This window comes from Xylona heveae, assembly GCF_001619985.1.
Source record: "Xylona heveae TC161 unplaced genomic scaffold L228scaffold_8, whole genome shotgun sequence".
Classification (NCBI taxonomy): domain Eukaryota; kingdom Fungi; phylum Ascomycota; class Xylonomycetes; order Xylonales; family Xylonaceae; genus Xylona; species Xylona heveae.
In genome coordinates, this window is record NW_017264200.1 from 1,362,576 (window position 1) to 1,377,550 (window position 14,975).

Consider the following 14,975-nt stretch of genomic DNA (forward strand, 5'->3'; position numbering starts at 1 on the left):
CGTAAGGGCTTCAACAGCAGTTCGATTCATTCTTGGTGAGATGCGTGGCTTGCCCTACCACGACCCCATCCCGGTAGCGGCGGTTGCCAACTGTCCGACGTGGTCGCGTTTGATTGGAAGAATTTGCGATGGGCATGGACTCGTGGCCGATCATCTGAACTTGCCGCGTCGAATCATGCATCGCCACCACGATGAACCTGACAACGATATTGATCATCGCACGATGACGCCCACAGCGCTTCAACTAAAGTGGAAATTTTCTTTTTCATGGTTCTTAAGCACGCGGGGTGTCTCATCCCTGGAGCTGAGCAAACTTTGACTTCGGGTGGATTACGGGTAGTTAACCACTGACTTTGTCTGAACCAATCACGTCCCTATTGCTAGGTGTCGAATTTGTTTCTCGCTTTGGGAAGAGGTATTTCCGTCCGATTCATTACTCGTAGGTGTCCTAACAACGGGATAGACAGGGTCGGTTGAAATACTACGATACATTTGTTGTACTCCGTAGGCGAAAGTAAGAAGCACATCGGGAAGAAGGAGGGAAATCTTTGGACGGCCCGAGGGTCCCACTCGCCCGCCCCTGCTAGCCAGATTAGAGATGTTAAACGGCCATTGAACAATACTCGCATATGCAGCGCGGCTTCCCACAGTTGAGACGCAGCCAACGAGAGCATGCTAGAATTGTCGGGAAGCAAGGGCAATGAAGCTAACGCCGGGTGCAGCTGCTGCAGGGACACGATGCGAGGGGGTTGGCACTTCCACGGAAAGATGCGTTTCAGCCGATTGAGAAGATGGTTTGCTTTACGGAGCACAAGCTTTCCCGTGACGCGAGAAAACTTGAGCTGTCCACACTACTCCGTACCAAGGGCATGTCGCGATCAAACTTCCTCCCATCTCCTGCTTGGCGGAGGCAACACCTCGTTCACCGCCCTCGTTTTTGACACCCCCCAACCACCTGTGAGACTCTCTCTGACAAGACCAAGAAGGGATGACTAAGACATGGAAACGCTTGGGCTGTACTACCTATTCGGTCGCACAGAGTCGCCCGGTGAGTCCTTGATAGGATATACAGGTACTCATTGAACTTCTAACCACGGCATTTTGCAAAATACATTTCTCGGGTATGTGGCTTGTTGACCAGCGGTTGGATATTGGTTCTCACCGCATTTTCACATACTCGGTATTTATCTTTTGCATGCCCTGATCGGATAATAGACAACGCTGCGCTTGACATTAAATTCAAATCAATGGGATACTTCAAAGAAATAGACAATGGAAATTCGGATCAACGAGGCAGAAACTCCGAGCCGTACGGAGTATCGTAGTGATTTGCCTCGTTACTTGCGAGTGTTTTCACGTGACTATGCAAGTCGTCGCCATTCTTGACCAATGATATTGTCCTTAGGGTCTGTCGATCATGGCGTCATGATGAGAAGCTGAGAAAGTGCCACGAAGGTAAGGGGTAGTAATTAATACCATTTCATTCAAGAAAGAGGGAAGTTTGTCCTTCTAGGTGTACTTCAGATTCTCCTCAGTCCCCATGACTGCGCTAGATGCTGCACGAATCCTACGATACTCCCGTATCCGAGATCCGCTCATCAACTTTGGAGGTCTCTTCTGTGCAGCGGGCACTGATGCATGCATAACATCTTCTTACGCTTACGACGCGCTGCGAGCTTAATTTCGCATTGCATCAAGGGCGGTCATACATGAGCGCCATGCTCTTGTCGCGTTGCCCTTGCAGTCCCAAATGGCGCGATCTTTCCTGCCCCCACAAACAATGGTCATCTCTTTTCACTGATCATCGAACTAATCTATTGCGACGTAATTATTATAACAAATTTCTGAAAGACTCTCAAAGGATTTTCTTTATCGCTGGGGTCCATTGAGAAGAACTGCCATCTGTACAACATCAGTCTGTGTCTGAACAAGTAATGACCAATGAAGTCTTGTTTCACACATGGCCTGGAATGAATATTTAGTCGGTAAGATATTATACGGAGTACTCGTACCAGTATGGATAATTGAGTGATCGGCAGTACGAACAGTTGAAGCATGCCTCTAGCGGTATTCAGCTATCAGTGCACTTGCTGTGGATCTACCGAAGTACGTAAGAAATATCTTCTCCGTATCAATTTCTACTCTTTCTTTTGTATGACGGAGCCCCGCAACAGGGAATAAGGAAGTGTTGGCAGATCGTCGCCAGAAGGCTGGTGCGCCGTTCAACATCTGAAGGTGTATGGCATTCTTCGCGGGGAAATTTCAACACTGTGGAAACCAGGAATCAACCACTCTCGCAAACTTGACAGGGTTCTGAAAAGTCATTTCATTGGGAGACTCAGCCTGTCGACTACTCATACGTATTGTTCGTGCAAACTGTCTAGTCAATTACCTCTAAGAGTGATGTTCTGCCATGAGCCGGAATATTGCCGACTTTCCGGAAACCCACGCCCAATAGCCACGCATACATTTGGTTACCTAGGATAATATTGTTCTCGATTGCGCTTTCGCCTTTACAGCAGCACTTTCCTTGTGACATGCTTCAATTTATTATTCGTTGTCATGCTGATATAGATAGTTTCCCTAAAGACCAGACAAGGGAAAGACAAGACGTTGTCAAGTGAAGGCTTGGGAGAATAATCTTTTTTTAATTTTTTTTAATTGCTCAATACTGGATCATGGTACGCGATGCACGTCTCTGAGCATTACTTACAGACACAACCACAGTCAATTTCTCATGATGTCATCGCCAGATCTTCATTGGATTTCCCTTTTCCAGGAATCTGGTTTGGGAGTCAAAATCACACCGAGTTGGCCATCTATATTCATTTCTTGCATAATTATTGTAACAATAGCAATGTTCACAAAATCTTAATCAGGCAGGAGATGCTCCCTCTCGTCGTTTGGTGTGCGGAGTTATTAATCTCCTTCCGAACCTCCTCTTGGAGAAACATCGCACCATTTCCCAGTGAAGCTACTTCCTATGGCCTCGTGTCATGACTTGACTGACTCGTGTAAAAAGTTGGTGTAGAATCCGGTAACCAATTGGCTTCGGGAAAGAGGGGGGAATTTCAGAACCCACTTGTACCATGCATGGCCTGGTTACTTTCTTTGAGAACCAAGGTAGGATCTCGACCTCTATTCCTTTCTCAGAATACGGCAAAGCCTTAGCCAAAGGGTTAAAGTACGGAGTACCGCAGGCCTCGCCCGCACACTACTAAAAGAGCAGTGCTTTCATCTGTGGTTTCCCGGCCACGCTAGTTCAAACCCCTGAGCCCAGGGGATCCCTGTCTAAATTGTCGGTCAGAAAACCTAACTGGCCAGTCACGGCGCAGGAAGCGCAACTGTGTAACCCAAAAGGTCTCGCCCACTGAGCCCGACCACCTCTCCCCTCTTCACTATTTACGCGACCAATCTGTCCAGCGGGTCGTGCGGAACAGAGTGGGATCGTGGGCGTCAGCATTGCGGATCCGCCTCTTTCCGCCAACTTCGCATCCTGCGAACGGTTTGACAGCCTGATCTAGAGATGCAGTCCCCATCGCACTTCGTCTCCAAAGTTCCGTGCTTAGGTTGTCGAAATAAATAACATCTCAGCCGTTCTGTTTACCGCTGCGCAGTATAAGGTAGTGGTCCAAGTGTTGGTGATCCCGTCATTGATCCTTGGCTGCTCCCCTTGATCATGATGAATTGAGCTGATTACGCTAAATTTGGTACTTCAATCCTGGATTCACAATTGACCCTTCACTTTAAGCCAAAGAAACAAGGGAGAATCTTACCGAATTGCGAAGATTACAAGGAAGTAACTAAGGCTACGCCGGCTTCCAAGCTCCTTGGTATGGTGAATTCCCTTTTGGGCGTTCTCTAAAAAGTGCCACGCTATCACCACTACTAAGTCCGAGACAAGTAATCGACCGCCCAACTGTCCCAAGACCGAGATGGATCATTTGCTGCCCCGTTATCGGGGACTTTCTCTCCTTGTGCCTGACTGTCTGCGATTTTACCATTCCGGCTACAATCGCTTCCTTTGTCCCAAACAGATGGGACTATCGAGACAATTTGGAAAATTATGTAGTAGAGGTTAATGTGCATCCAGCTAATGCCGATGTGGTAGGATTACTCTCATGCCATGCAGCTCGCGGAAGATTGAAAGGTTCATGACCGAGGACGGGGTACATTGGATTCAAATGCTGCAGACAAGTCTAACAATCTGACGCAGAAAGCATGAAAATATCGTGGCCCCACGGCTACGCTAGTATGGCTGGAGCGTGGAGATTGTAGCCGCTGCACGCAGGAAGAAGCATCGACGGGGTACAGAGGTAGAATATGGGGAGTTGTACTCTGTATGCCAGGGCAGGTATAAGCTGGCTGCTTGCCGACTGAGCAAATCCCGTGTCGGTTACAGTTGCGGCATGAAAGGGATGCCGGACAACTGGCTCGAAACGTCCCTCGTCGTTACGGCAGAACCACCCACATGGGTTGAGCCACTCCGAAGGGTGAGGGGCTTACATTGGCCATTAGCTGGTGCTCACGATTGGCTACGAATCACTTGCTCTCATTCATATCGGTACTTTGTACAAGTTTTGAAACTTACCTTACGAAAGAGTATGACTAGCCTGACCGTCACGTCAGGAGTACTCCGTAGTAAATATCTACCTAGGTACCTACCTACCTATCTAAGGTACCTTATGCAAGCTTGTTCTCGTGAGAGCCGAGGACATGTTTATGCCGCGGGAGTACGGAATATGAGCGGCGGAATTACAGTGGCAAATTCTTGGAGAGCAGCCAGCCACTGTGGGAAGGGTGGGGTCTTCAGCAAAGCGGTTCTGTCCGTACAGCGCCTCAGTAGAGTGCAGTACAAGTAACACCCCGCAGAAGCCCTTTGCAAACCAGGGCCCACCCATCCCATTTCGTTTACCTTGGAACCGATGGGTTAAACTTACAACGCCCATCGGCCTGTTACATTAGCTGTTACTAGGCTCGATTGCCTCCTCGGCAGGGAGTATCTGTACTGCACCGTTGTTGTCCCGTGCAGACTTAAATCGTGCTGCGCCGACGAGGAAACGTTATAGTCAACAAAGCCGTACGTTGAAGGTCCATATAAATTGGTCAAGGTGAAATTGTCTTCTCGTATCGGAGTAGGAGCATCAAAAACTGTGCCAGATAAGGGGAGCCATAGTTATGGTCCTCTTTAGCAGCTCCATACCTTGGGTTGCCTATGGTGCCACCATCCAGTCATCAATTTTACTCAACAACGCAATCTTGTTCGGTTGCTCATTGCGCTCCGGATTTGTGAAATTAGGTAAGTATCAATTCGACCTTCGACCCCTGGATAGGAACCGAAGACTTTTACCGCTTTTAATTGTGATTGAACAATCCCCGCTCCTCTCCTCATCCAAGCTCACATTCTCCTTGATCAGCTCCCTGAGGGGCCGTCCCTCGGTCCGACCTCCAATACTCATACCCAACTGGCCTTCAAAAACCGACTAAAATTACGGCTAAGTAATGCCTTCAATCCTCCCGCTGCTCTAGCAGATACTGTTGACGGGGTTTGGGTTAGAAAGCGCGTTCAAAATAACGGGCAGCTGTACGCGCATCTGACGGATAGAGAAGAGGTACAGTATGAATTATGCAGCACGATATAGCCCGATGTGCAAACGTTCACTCAAAAAGTACTCTTTCATTCCCTCCACAGTGAGAGAGGGTCTCCGCTACTGCAGCCCAGAAGCAAGTTCAACCGGCATTGCGCCCAGCACTCATCCCACGTTGATACGATCTCGCTCCACATTGCTTCCTAGTGACTTTCGCATGCCTGCTATATCTATCCAGTATCCTTGACACCCATAAGCCATCAATACACGACCAACATGCTTTTCCATCACCCTTACTAACCCCAAGATTCCATTCATTCTTTTTTCCACGTATAAAATTCTGCTGTAGACCTGTTTTCGCTATGTAGATTTACGGCAGGGAAGACCTTGAGCAAGATGGATGGTACAATTGAAACAGGTCATCGCAGACTGTATTTTGAACTACGAGGTTATCGACCGGAGAAAATGACTGAAGGTGGCGGGAATAATGGTTCTTCAAGAAGGCTAATGCTCTAGCATCTGGAAGACAATGGTCAGAAAACTTCTGTGATAATACAATGATTTGATCAGCGGCTAAGGCAGCTAGGCCACTGATGGCAGAATAAATCGGCTCTTCCGCCCTTTACGCGAAAAAGGAAGACGATATATAGCCTTTGCCCTTCCTAAGTAGGCAGGGATACGCTGCTCGAACAGACCAAGAAGAGAGTAAGTGAAAGAGGTATGGTGACATAGCACGATTTCCGCTTACAACGCTCGAACACTAGAGAGGTTTCCCCCCTCGAGCCTCCAGGTGACGATCTCGTTATCTAGGACCGAATGGGCACCCGCTGTATGGCCAGTGAATTGATCCGTCGCTGATCTGGCACCCAGTCAGCCTCCACCCCTGCCACTTGCGCCGGCCCGCAACGCATCCTGCGCTTCTGTAAAAAAGTCCGCCGACCACCACGCAATCCACAATTGCCGTTATTCAAAGTTCAAGATACGTTCGTCGATCTCAAAGCAAAGACAGCCCTACCCTTAATCTCGGTTTATCTTGCTTGCGTGCATTCAGTGGGATTTTCTCTTCCAAATGTGGGCGAGCAAGAGTAGAAGAAGAGTCCAAGGCTCTCTCTGCTCTTGGCAGCATTCTGTGAGCCTGTCGGAAGTACCTTACTCCCTCAGAAGCGCCGCCAGGAAAATCAATGCCTACTTAAGCTGCAGCATATGCTCACATTTCCAGCGCTTTTCTATACACTAGTAGATATCGCCAGTTTTGATCCTCTGCAATTCCTTCATTTCTATACATTTTTAGGCGCGTGCCAATCAGTGTGTGGGGGCGAACAAAACGAATGAATCTCTCTAGTAATTACGTGCCAAAACAGACGGCGACTGGGAAAAAAACAAAAGGAGGAATTGCATCTCCGAGATCGCAAGAGCGACGTGTCACCAAAAGGCAAATTAGAAAACTAAAATTTCTCTCACATAAGCTATTGTTTTTTTCTCGTCTCGACTTGGCTCTCTTTCGACTTGCTTGCTTCTAATTTCCTCCCCCCAACTCCTCCTCTGGCGCCCTTGCTCCCCTTTGGACCGGGGTTATCTGGACGGTTCCGTTTCGGTCCCGTGTCTCGCGCCCGCCAATTTTTGCGCTAAGGTCACCAGCGCATCCCAACCTCCCACAAGCTATCGAGCTCTGGCGCTGTGGACCGACGACGGCCCTCCGCCTCTTTTCCCTCAGGGTGACACCGTCCCATTCCTCTATCTGGTGGATCTCTGTCAGTACGCTGAGTGCCTGGACTTGGCAGGTAAGTTCCTTCTATCATCATCATCATCATCATCATCATCTTCACTACAACCGTCCTCATCTGCATCTTCATCCTCTCTACTTTCCCCTTCTCCTTCTTAATTTCGCTTCTCTTCTTTATTGTTATCATTCATTGGCACGTACCGCTCCCCACATCGTTGCAGCCAACCTGAATCTCTGGCACAAGGCCTGTATAGCTATTGCACGCATCAACGTCTGCTGGTACCTGCACAAGGAATCGACGCGTCTTAGAATTGCGTCGATGAAAGTCCTCTGTGATCTTTTGGCGTCCTCTATCTGACACATTGGGATAGACTGTCAGTGAGCTCATGTTGTGGAATTGATCAACAAAGCTCCTGCATTTTCGCCAATCTTTTCACCCGCGGCAGGATAGTTACGGTCTGCTCAACCGCCAGTGTGGATTTGCATTGGTTCTGGATACTTCTTTATCCTCACTTATGCCCATTTTATCATTTGACGACCTGAGACGATTCGACGATCCTGTTCTAGAGTCTTTTTCCACGCAATTCAAAGTTGACGACTCCTTAGCCAACAAGCTCGTCATTGTTCCACGATTGTCGCATCCCATACACGCATTGCTCTCTTTCTTGCCAGCGCGCTTTCGTACAAAGCTGTTCACGAGCTTACCTTTCAATTTCCGATTCAAGAAAATAATCGATTTCCGCGCGAACCCTACTAGTCCACCACTCGCATTACGATTGTCTCGGCGTAACTTTCAATACCTGCCGCCTTTGCGCGTCCACCTCCGTACAATTTGCTTAGACTGTCTCGAAGCCAAATCCGATTTGGATTCTCGAGTCAAGTCTCTATAGAACGGCAAGGCCTTGGCTGACTCTGGTTGCATTGAGTGCATCTGTGAGGCTGTGTCTGCGCTGACCGTGCCGGTCTTAAACGCGCGTTATTTCTAGCAGGGGCATTGTACTCGTTGCCTCTGAGGGTGTTCGTTGCTTTTGTAGAGCCTTTGTCCTTTACCAGTCGAAAATCTGGAGCTGCCGTCGATTTCTCAGGTTCAGACCCGAGGTCCAGTGGACGTGCCGTGGTACAATCACCATTACGTTCAACGGCCCACGCTGTCGAGTGAGCGGGTCTCCACGCTCCCGCCCCCGCCGCCCTCGCAGGCAGGGAGTACCTCATCAGGTACTTCATCGCCTCGGGTCGGGACACTGAGCTCATCCTCCACGTTCAACGACGGCCAAAGCTCTCAGACTTCAGTCTCTTCCTTTCCAAACGAGAGTTCTGCTGGTTCAGTCAAAGCCTCTTCGCCAACAGAAGCTTCGCAGCCCATTGGATCTCACATCCGCGGATATCCCGTAGGCTCATACTCGCAAGTAGCGCACCACGCTCAAGCTTATCCGTACAGCACGGCTGCAGCGCCCAGCATGAATCAACCACAGCATTATATGGATGTGCACCAGTCACACATGGCGGGAGCACAACCTCATCCACCATCATCAACTTCTAGTGCCTTGTCGCACTACAATCAATACCAACAGCCTCCACTGCTGCAACCTGGGCCTGGCAGCTATTCCCCTGCGCCGCATCAGTATAGCCAATATGGATATGCCAACAGTGTCACATCTCCCCAATCAGCCACGCACCCGTCTTCTGCTACTGTAGGGTCTCAGATGAACACCCAAATCTTACCGTTGCCTGGTATGAAGTGCCTCTGCCTTTATTTTTTCCCCTAAAGTTTGCTAATTGCATCATTCTACCGTACAGCGATGACTACGCCTCAGCCCCCGCCTGGGGCCGGACCACAAGGTTATCCGCAACATACATTTGATACGACTGGGCAGATCGCGCCCCCGGGCATGAAGCCTAGAGTTACTGCTACATTGTGGGAAGACGAAGGCAGTCTCTGCTTCCAAGTTGAAGCGAAAGGAGTGTGTGTTGCGCGGAGAGAAGGTCGGTCGACTATCTAGGTCTAAACACAAATTCGTACACGTGTAATACTCATCAACTATCATTCTACAGATAACCATATGATCAATGGGACTAAGTTGCTCAACGTGGCTGGAATGACTCGCGGTCGACGCGACGGCATACTGAAGAGCGAAAAGACCCGCCATGTTGTTAAGATTGGTCCTATGCATCTCAAGGGAGTCTGGTACGTATGCTTCTTATGCAATGCTCGTTTTCAAGGGTAATAACATGAAAGTATAGGATCCCCTTCGAGAGGGCTCTTGATTTCGCGAATAAGGAAAAGATTACAGAACTGCTATATCCGCTTTTCGTTCATAATATCGGCGCGTTACTCTATCATCCGTCCAATCAAAACCGGACCAATGCGGTCATGGCGGCTGCGGAGCGTCGGCGATACGAGAGCACTCAACAGCAGCAGCAACAGCAGCAGCAGCAACAGATGCGCAGCTCGCAAGGCCCGCAGCCGCCGGCGCTCCATCATCACCATCATCACTCTATTAGTGGATCTTTGGCACCGCAGTTGGGTCAGCCTGCTCATTCTTTGGCTCCTCATCCAGGGCCAGCCCGACCCATCTTGGACCGGGCACATACTTTTCCTACCCCACCAACTAGCGCGTCAAGCCTGATTGGCATAGGAGGCCAAGGATCGTCCTACGAGTGGAATGGCCAGCCTTTGTCAAGTGCCCAAAATACGCAGCCCCTTTCGATTGACACTGGTTTAAGTAACCCACGGTCTATGCCTACAACACCAGCCACGACACCCCCGGCAAGTTCTATGCAAACCCTCCAGCCGTATCAGAACAGCCAGGGCTACGATACTTCCCGGTCACTGTACTCTGCTGCACCGCCGCAGCAACAGACCCAGTACCCTTCGCAAACAAATGTTACCCAGCAGAATTTGGCTCGTTTTGGACCGCCTCTCCAATCCAGTCACTACATGAAAAGCGAAATGGGACCACCGTCAGGCAGGGCGCCGGGAACGGGCGGCGAATACGATCATCCTCCTCAATCAAAAAATCACGATCCCAATCTCGGGCAACATCAAGGAGCTGAACAAGTGAGCCATACTGGGAGTGCCGATGAGTCCGTCAATGACCAAGAGGGCGACTATCATGACAATGGCGCCGCTGCCGCCGCATATAATGCGAACCGTAGTCACTATAACTATAGTTCAGGTGCTCCTGTCGGCACGATAGCTGACCACTCTCATCTATCTCCGGAAATGACAGGCTCGCCCTCTCATCAAAATGGGTCCGGCCAGGCAACGCCCCGCACCACTGCTTCGTCACAGTCTCATTGGGCTGCCGGTTATAGTACCCCTCCTCGGCCCCAATTACCACCATCAAGCAATTTATACAATGTCATGAGCGATGCGAGAGGAAGCACTGCGAATGGAAATGGCGGAGGTGAGGGCTATTCTTCCACGACCGGTCTTGGAGCGACGATGCAAACTGGCTATACATCACAGCCTCATCCACCGTCTTCTAACGGCGCCGTTGCATCGAACAAACGCCTTCGAGATATCGACGACGATGATCAAGATCCCTATGCCCGGCCGCCTGGTCGTGACGTCAGCGGTGAAGTGGAGGTTGAAGGTCTAAAGCGCAGGAAAACAATCCGAGAAGGTGACATGGGTGGCGCCGTTGGGGCTGTCACGTTTGATAGAGATATAGGCAGGCCATTGAATAGGGCGAGATCAACGATTGTGCAGCGGCGCCGATAAATTCCCCGGTGAATGCCAATTTCTGTGGGTATAGGGCCGGATCGCTGCTCTTTTGGCAATCGAGATATCTTTTGCAAGAAAAATGAACAGCAAAGCTGCCTACCCCACGACCATTTAGAGATGATTGACGCAGCGAAGTCATTTGCATTTCTGCATTTTTTTTTGTTTTATTTTCAAATGGCCTTGATCTTGTCTGCAATCATTTAATTTTTCCTATCTGTTCTTGTTGGTGCTTTTTCTTGAACTGGCTTTCGACGTTGTCAAATGTCGTAAAATATTGCGGAAAGAGTTTTGGGGGACCTCCCAATCAGCTTTTTTTCTGACGAATTTTGCTCGAAATCCTTTCTCCGTTGCATTTTATCGCATTGTTTGTTTCATTTTCTATCATAACGACCTTTTCTATCATGTTAACGACAGTTACGACACGCCCTTTCTTATGTTCTTTGATGGCAAGGTCCTCACTGGTCGAAAAATTGACGGTGTGGTACCGACGATTATTGAATCATGACTTTCTGTTCATTAAAGATGGCAAGCTTCTTTTGCGTTTAGCGTGCTATTTCTTTCTTCAATATGGCTGGCTTGTTTCTTGGCACTCTTCCTGTCCCTCAGACCCGCATCCTTGTGCGCTGGTCAAGATTATCTGGATACGAATCGTGTTTCTACATGCCAGTGTACAATAATCTCTCCCTCTTGAAGAGTAGAGATGGCTGCCGAAAAAATTGAAAATGCCTTGTTATGACCCTCAAGGCAAGCGTTGGATTTCATGTATTTCTGCATAATATTCTAAATGGTCAGCCAGATAGCATCGAATGAAAGAAGGTCTTTGAATTACCGGCGGTGACGCGAAGCAAACAGAAGTATTGTAGTTGGACCGCAACGGCCGGGAAGAGAGATGGGAAGACAAAAGCGGTTCGAAGCGAGAGCAAGAGGGATTCTTTCTTTTCCCTCGATAATTGCAATCTCCTTTTTATCTTCGTTCTTAGGCGCGTTCTATATACGAAAATTGATCGAGCTGTTTCACACTCCACATTGATCACATGCTGCCCTCTCAGCGTGCGCGGACGCTTACGACATTTTACACCTTACACTGATTTCTCAGCCGTCCCTGCTCCTTGCTAGGTCCGGTCCATCTATTCTCTAATGGTGAGACAATTGTTATAACATAGCTCGATCGTATAATTACAAGAGAGATATACAACTTAGAAGACAGAGACGATACTGCCTAGGGATCTGACAGCTTAAATAAAAATGCAAAATTACAAAAGAAAGTATGCATGTTAACGACGACGGCGCTGCACTTCCTCCATCTCTCCACCTACCTTCAATCATCTTCTTTTTTGACTGAGGTCAATTGAATTGGAGTGTGAAACGCTTGCTCCTATAGCTTCTACTGCAACATTGTGCCCAGTCTCTGCTCATGGTTTACTCGGCCACTATCTCTACAATTGGGCTCATAAGTGCACATTCCACGGAAACCCTACTTGTCAAGCCCCAAAGTGTTATTGTTTTCCGAAACGGTGGTAAAGAAAATCGCTGAATAGTATATAGACTTTCTCGCGCCCACAGCCGTGCCTCATCTGACCCATGATTGACACAAGGATGACCACGTTTGCATCGATCTTATATTGAAGACGGGAAGGATGAATATTATACTTGTTTGCTGGGAAACTAGAATCACTAGGAGTTTTTAGGACAGCAAAGTGAGAGCAATTATAAGAAAAAATCGCAAATGCAATTACTGGTCAGATCAGCTTATAGCAATTAAGTGCGAATAATTTTTAGATAAATACTATACAATCCTGATGCGGTCTCAATGTCTCAGAATGGCACACGCTTCACAGAAACAGTCATTGCAACCGCCTCTGGACCTTATTAGGTTAAAGCAAAGCATAAGTTACCGATTTGGGCAACGACGCGACACTTGTTGCGACTCGTCTCCATGTTTTGGCCACCAAACTGTCTCCGAACCCTAGCGCGCACTGCTATCATACACTAAGACTCCACATGCCACAGCTTAATTTGACGTCAAGCAAAGTGGAAGGAGCTTGTCAGTACGCCGTATTGCCACCGCAGTGCTATTGATGTCCTCACTGAGTATGACATGGCGTGTTGACGGGACCAAAATCCAGCAAACGGAAGCGAATGATTGACGACCTAAAATGATGCAGCGGACCGACTCCACCGTACTACACTTTTACATTGCTGGATGGATGAGGCCTGGAACACGTTAGAAGCAAATACCGAAGAGAGAAGGAATAATCGAATATCCCCAGCCCATCACCCTCAAAGCGTCCGCCTGAACTACCTTTCTCTCAATAAGCTATCATGGCAGAACCGATCACGAATGGCATTCCCTCTACTGCGAGTGATGCTCCGACAAAACGATTTGATCCATGGAACTCTTCCTCTACTGGGCATCAAAGAGCTGAAAACCGCCTTGCGCGATCGACCTCATGGCGTGATTCGCGTACAGCAAAGTTAGGATCACAGCTTCGCGGTGGCTATAGTGGTGGTGCTAGGGTATCAGATACTGTCGGGGCGGGTTCTGCGACGTTCAATCATGACGGAAGGAAAGAGAATGGAGGGTGGGTTAAGGGCGCTCCTGGACTAAGAGCCCCAGGCCAACTGAGTATGAAAGACATGCTTAGTGGAATGAGAAAGGAACATAACGGCGTTTCTTTCGAATCAAAACAACGACAACCGTCTCGCATGACAGGTCACTTGCCTACCCCAATCGTTGGCTCAACCAGCGTCAAAAGTCCGCCTATGCAACCGGTCGGGCAACGAAGTTCGTCAAGAAATGCTCCATATGGAACCGGCGAAGAATCGTTAGATATCGGTACACAACGGAGGCTGGAAGATCACCTGCCCCAGATACGACATGAAACAAAAGAAAAATCCGCGGTCGGCACCAAGATCTCTGAGTCGAGTGAGCGGAAAGAAATTTTTCGCAATCTTGTGTTTTACATTAACGGCTCGACATTTCCAGTTGTTTCTGATCACAGACTGAAATACCTCATCGCCGAATTCGGGGGTCGTGTTTCCATAGCCCTTGGTAGACGATCAGTTACGCATGTTATTCTTGGAAAGGGTTCTGGGAGTGGGCTGGCCGGTGGAAAGCTACAGAAGGAGATTGGTCGCGTTAATGGATGTGGTGTGAAGTACGTTACTGCTGAGTGGTATGTCACGTCGGTGAAATTTCAATTCATCTTAAGCATCACTCCATTTTGGCCCGTACCCTGATAGCTGCTAGTAATTGCATCTCCTATAGATTACCGGCTGACTTGTATCGAACTTAGGGTTCTTGAAAGTATTAAAAGCGGCAAGCGGGTCCCGGAGACAGCATTTGGCCCGTCCAAGCTAGCATCAACCGGACAGCAAAGTGTATATGAGATATATAGTACCAAGTCAAAAGATACAAAGCATTGATAAACCAATTATAAGTCGAGTCATTATACCCTTAGAATTTATATGAGTACAAATAGACGATATATCCTGCTAGTTTAAATGTTTCAAATCTCGTGCAATCTACAGGTTTTGAAGTCATTAATGGTATTAGAAAAAAGAATTATAAAGTTGTTTTAAAAAATTATTTTGTATGGGAAAAGCAAAAGGGTGTCCATGGCCCATACAACCCACACACCCGAGATGCTAGCCCCCAGCGTACCTTGGGCTGTGGCCACCGGTGGTCCCCCCAGCGTGGTCGGCCGCCCAGGTGCTGGTCGGGGGTGGTGGAAGGCCATGGGGCCTGCCTGCATCGATGCTTTGGTGGATGCCAGCTCCTATGTATGGTCGGGACCAACCTCTATACCTGTCAACAGCCCTTCTGTCCATCTCTTTCATCCATCTACCTGTAGGTAATCTAGTATGTACATGGAGGTTTTATTTCATAACTCTTTCATATATAGAGATATACATAGATATATTGAATAATATTTTT

General features: G+C 48.5%; 4 protein-coding genes across 4 annotated transcripts; 3 read left to right on the top strand and 1 right to left on the bottom strand.

The window, feature by feature from the left end:
- Positions 1-349: 349 nt before the first annotated feature.
- On the bottom strand, positions 350-766 carry L228DRAFT_172933 (hypothetical protein). Its single transcript, XM_018329500.1, has one exon. It carries the CDS (start codon positions 672-674, stop codon positions 381-383), a length of 294 nt encoding a protein of 97 aa, XP_018187003.1. The 5' UTR covers positions 675-766; the 3' UTR covers positions 350-380.
- Positions 767-8,789: 8,023 nt separating this feature from the next.
- Positions 8,790-11,035, top strand: L228DRAFT_212533 (apses-domain-containing protein; the record flags this gene model as incomplete). The annotated part of the gene is made up of 4 exons (XM_018329948.1): positions 8,790-9,042; positions 9,109-9,294; positions 9,364-9,496; positions 9,553-11,035. 4 exons carry the CDS (start codon positions 8,790-8,792, stop codon positions 11,033-11,035), a joined length of 2,055 nt encoding a protein of 684 aa, XP_018187004.1.
- Positions 11,036-13,038: 2,003 nt separating this feature from the next.
- L228DRAFT_249274 (hypothetical protein) lies at positions 13,039-14,534 on the top strand. Its single transcript, XM_018333058.1, has 2 exons — positions 13,039-14,214; positions 14,335-14,534. Exons 1-2 carry the CDS (start codon positions 13,361-13,363, stop codon positions 14,462-14,464), a joined length of 984 nt encoding a protein of 327 aa, XP_018187005.1. The 5' UTR covers positions 13,039-13,360; the 3' UTR covers positions 14,465-14,534.
- Positions 14,535-14,677: 143 nt separating this feature from the next.
- L228DRAFT_249275 (hypothetical protein) lies at positions 14,678-14,917 on the top strand. The gene has a single exon (XM_018333059.1). It carries the CDS (start codon positions 14,684-14,686, stop codon positions 14,894-14,896), a length of 213 nt encoding a protein of 70 aa, XP_018187006.1. The 5' UTR covers positions 14,678-14,683; the 3' UTR covers positions 14,897-14,917.
- The last annotated feature ends 58 nt before the right edge of the window (positions 14,918-14,975 follow it).

Bases quoted from the DNA above. Each gene is read 5' to 3' on its own strand.
- L228DRAFT_172933 (XM_018329500.1), bottom strand. From the start codon at position 674: ATGCTCTCGTTGGCTGCGTCTCAACTGTGGGAAGCCGCGCTGCATATG.
- L228DRAFT_249274 (XM_018333058.1), top strand. From the start codon at position 13,361: ATGGCAGAACCGATCACGAATGGCATTCCCTCTACTGCGAGTGATGCT. The intron at 14,215-14,334 runs GTATGTCACGTC...TATCGAACTTAG, and splicing joins AAGTACGTTACTGCTGAGTG to GGTTCTTGAAAGTATTAAAA.
- L228DRAFT_249275 (XM_018333059.1), top strand. From the start codon at position 14,684: ATGCTAGCCCCCAGCGTACCTTGGGCTGTGGCCACCGGTGGTCCCCCC.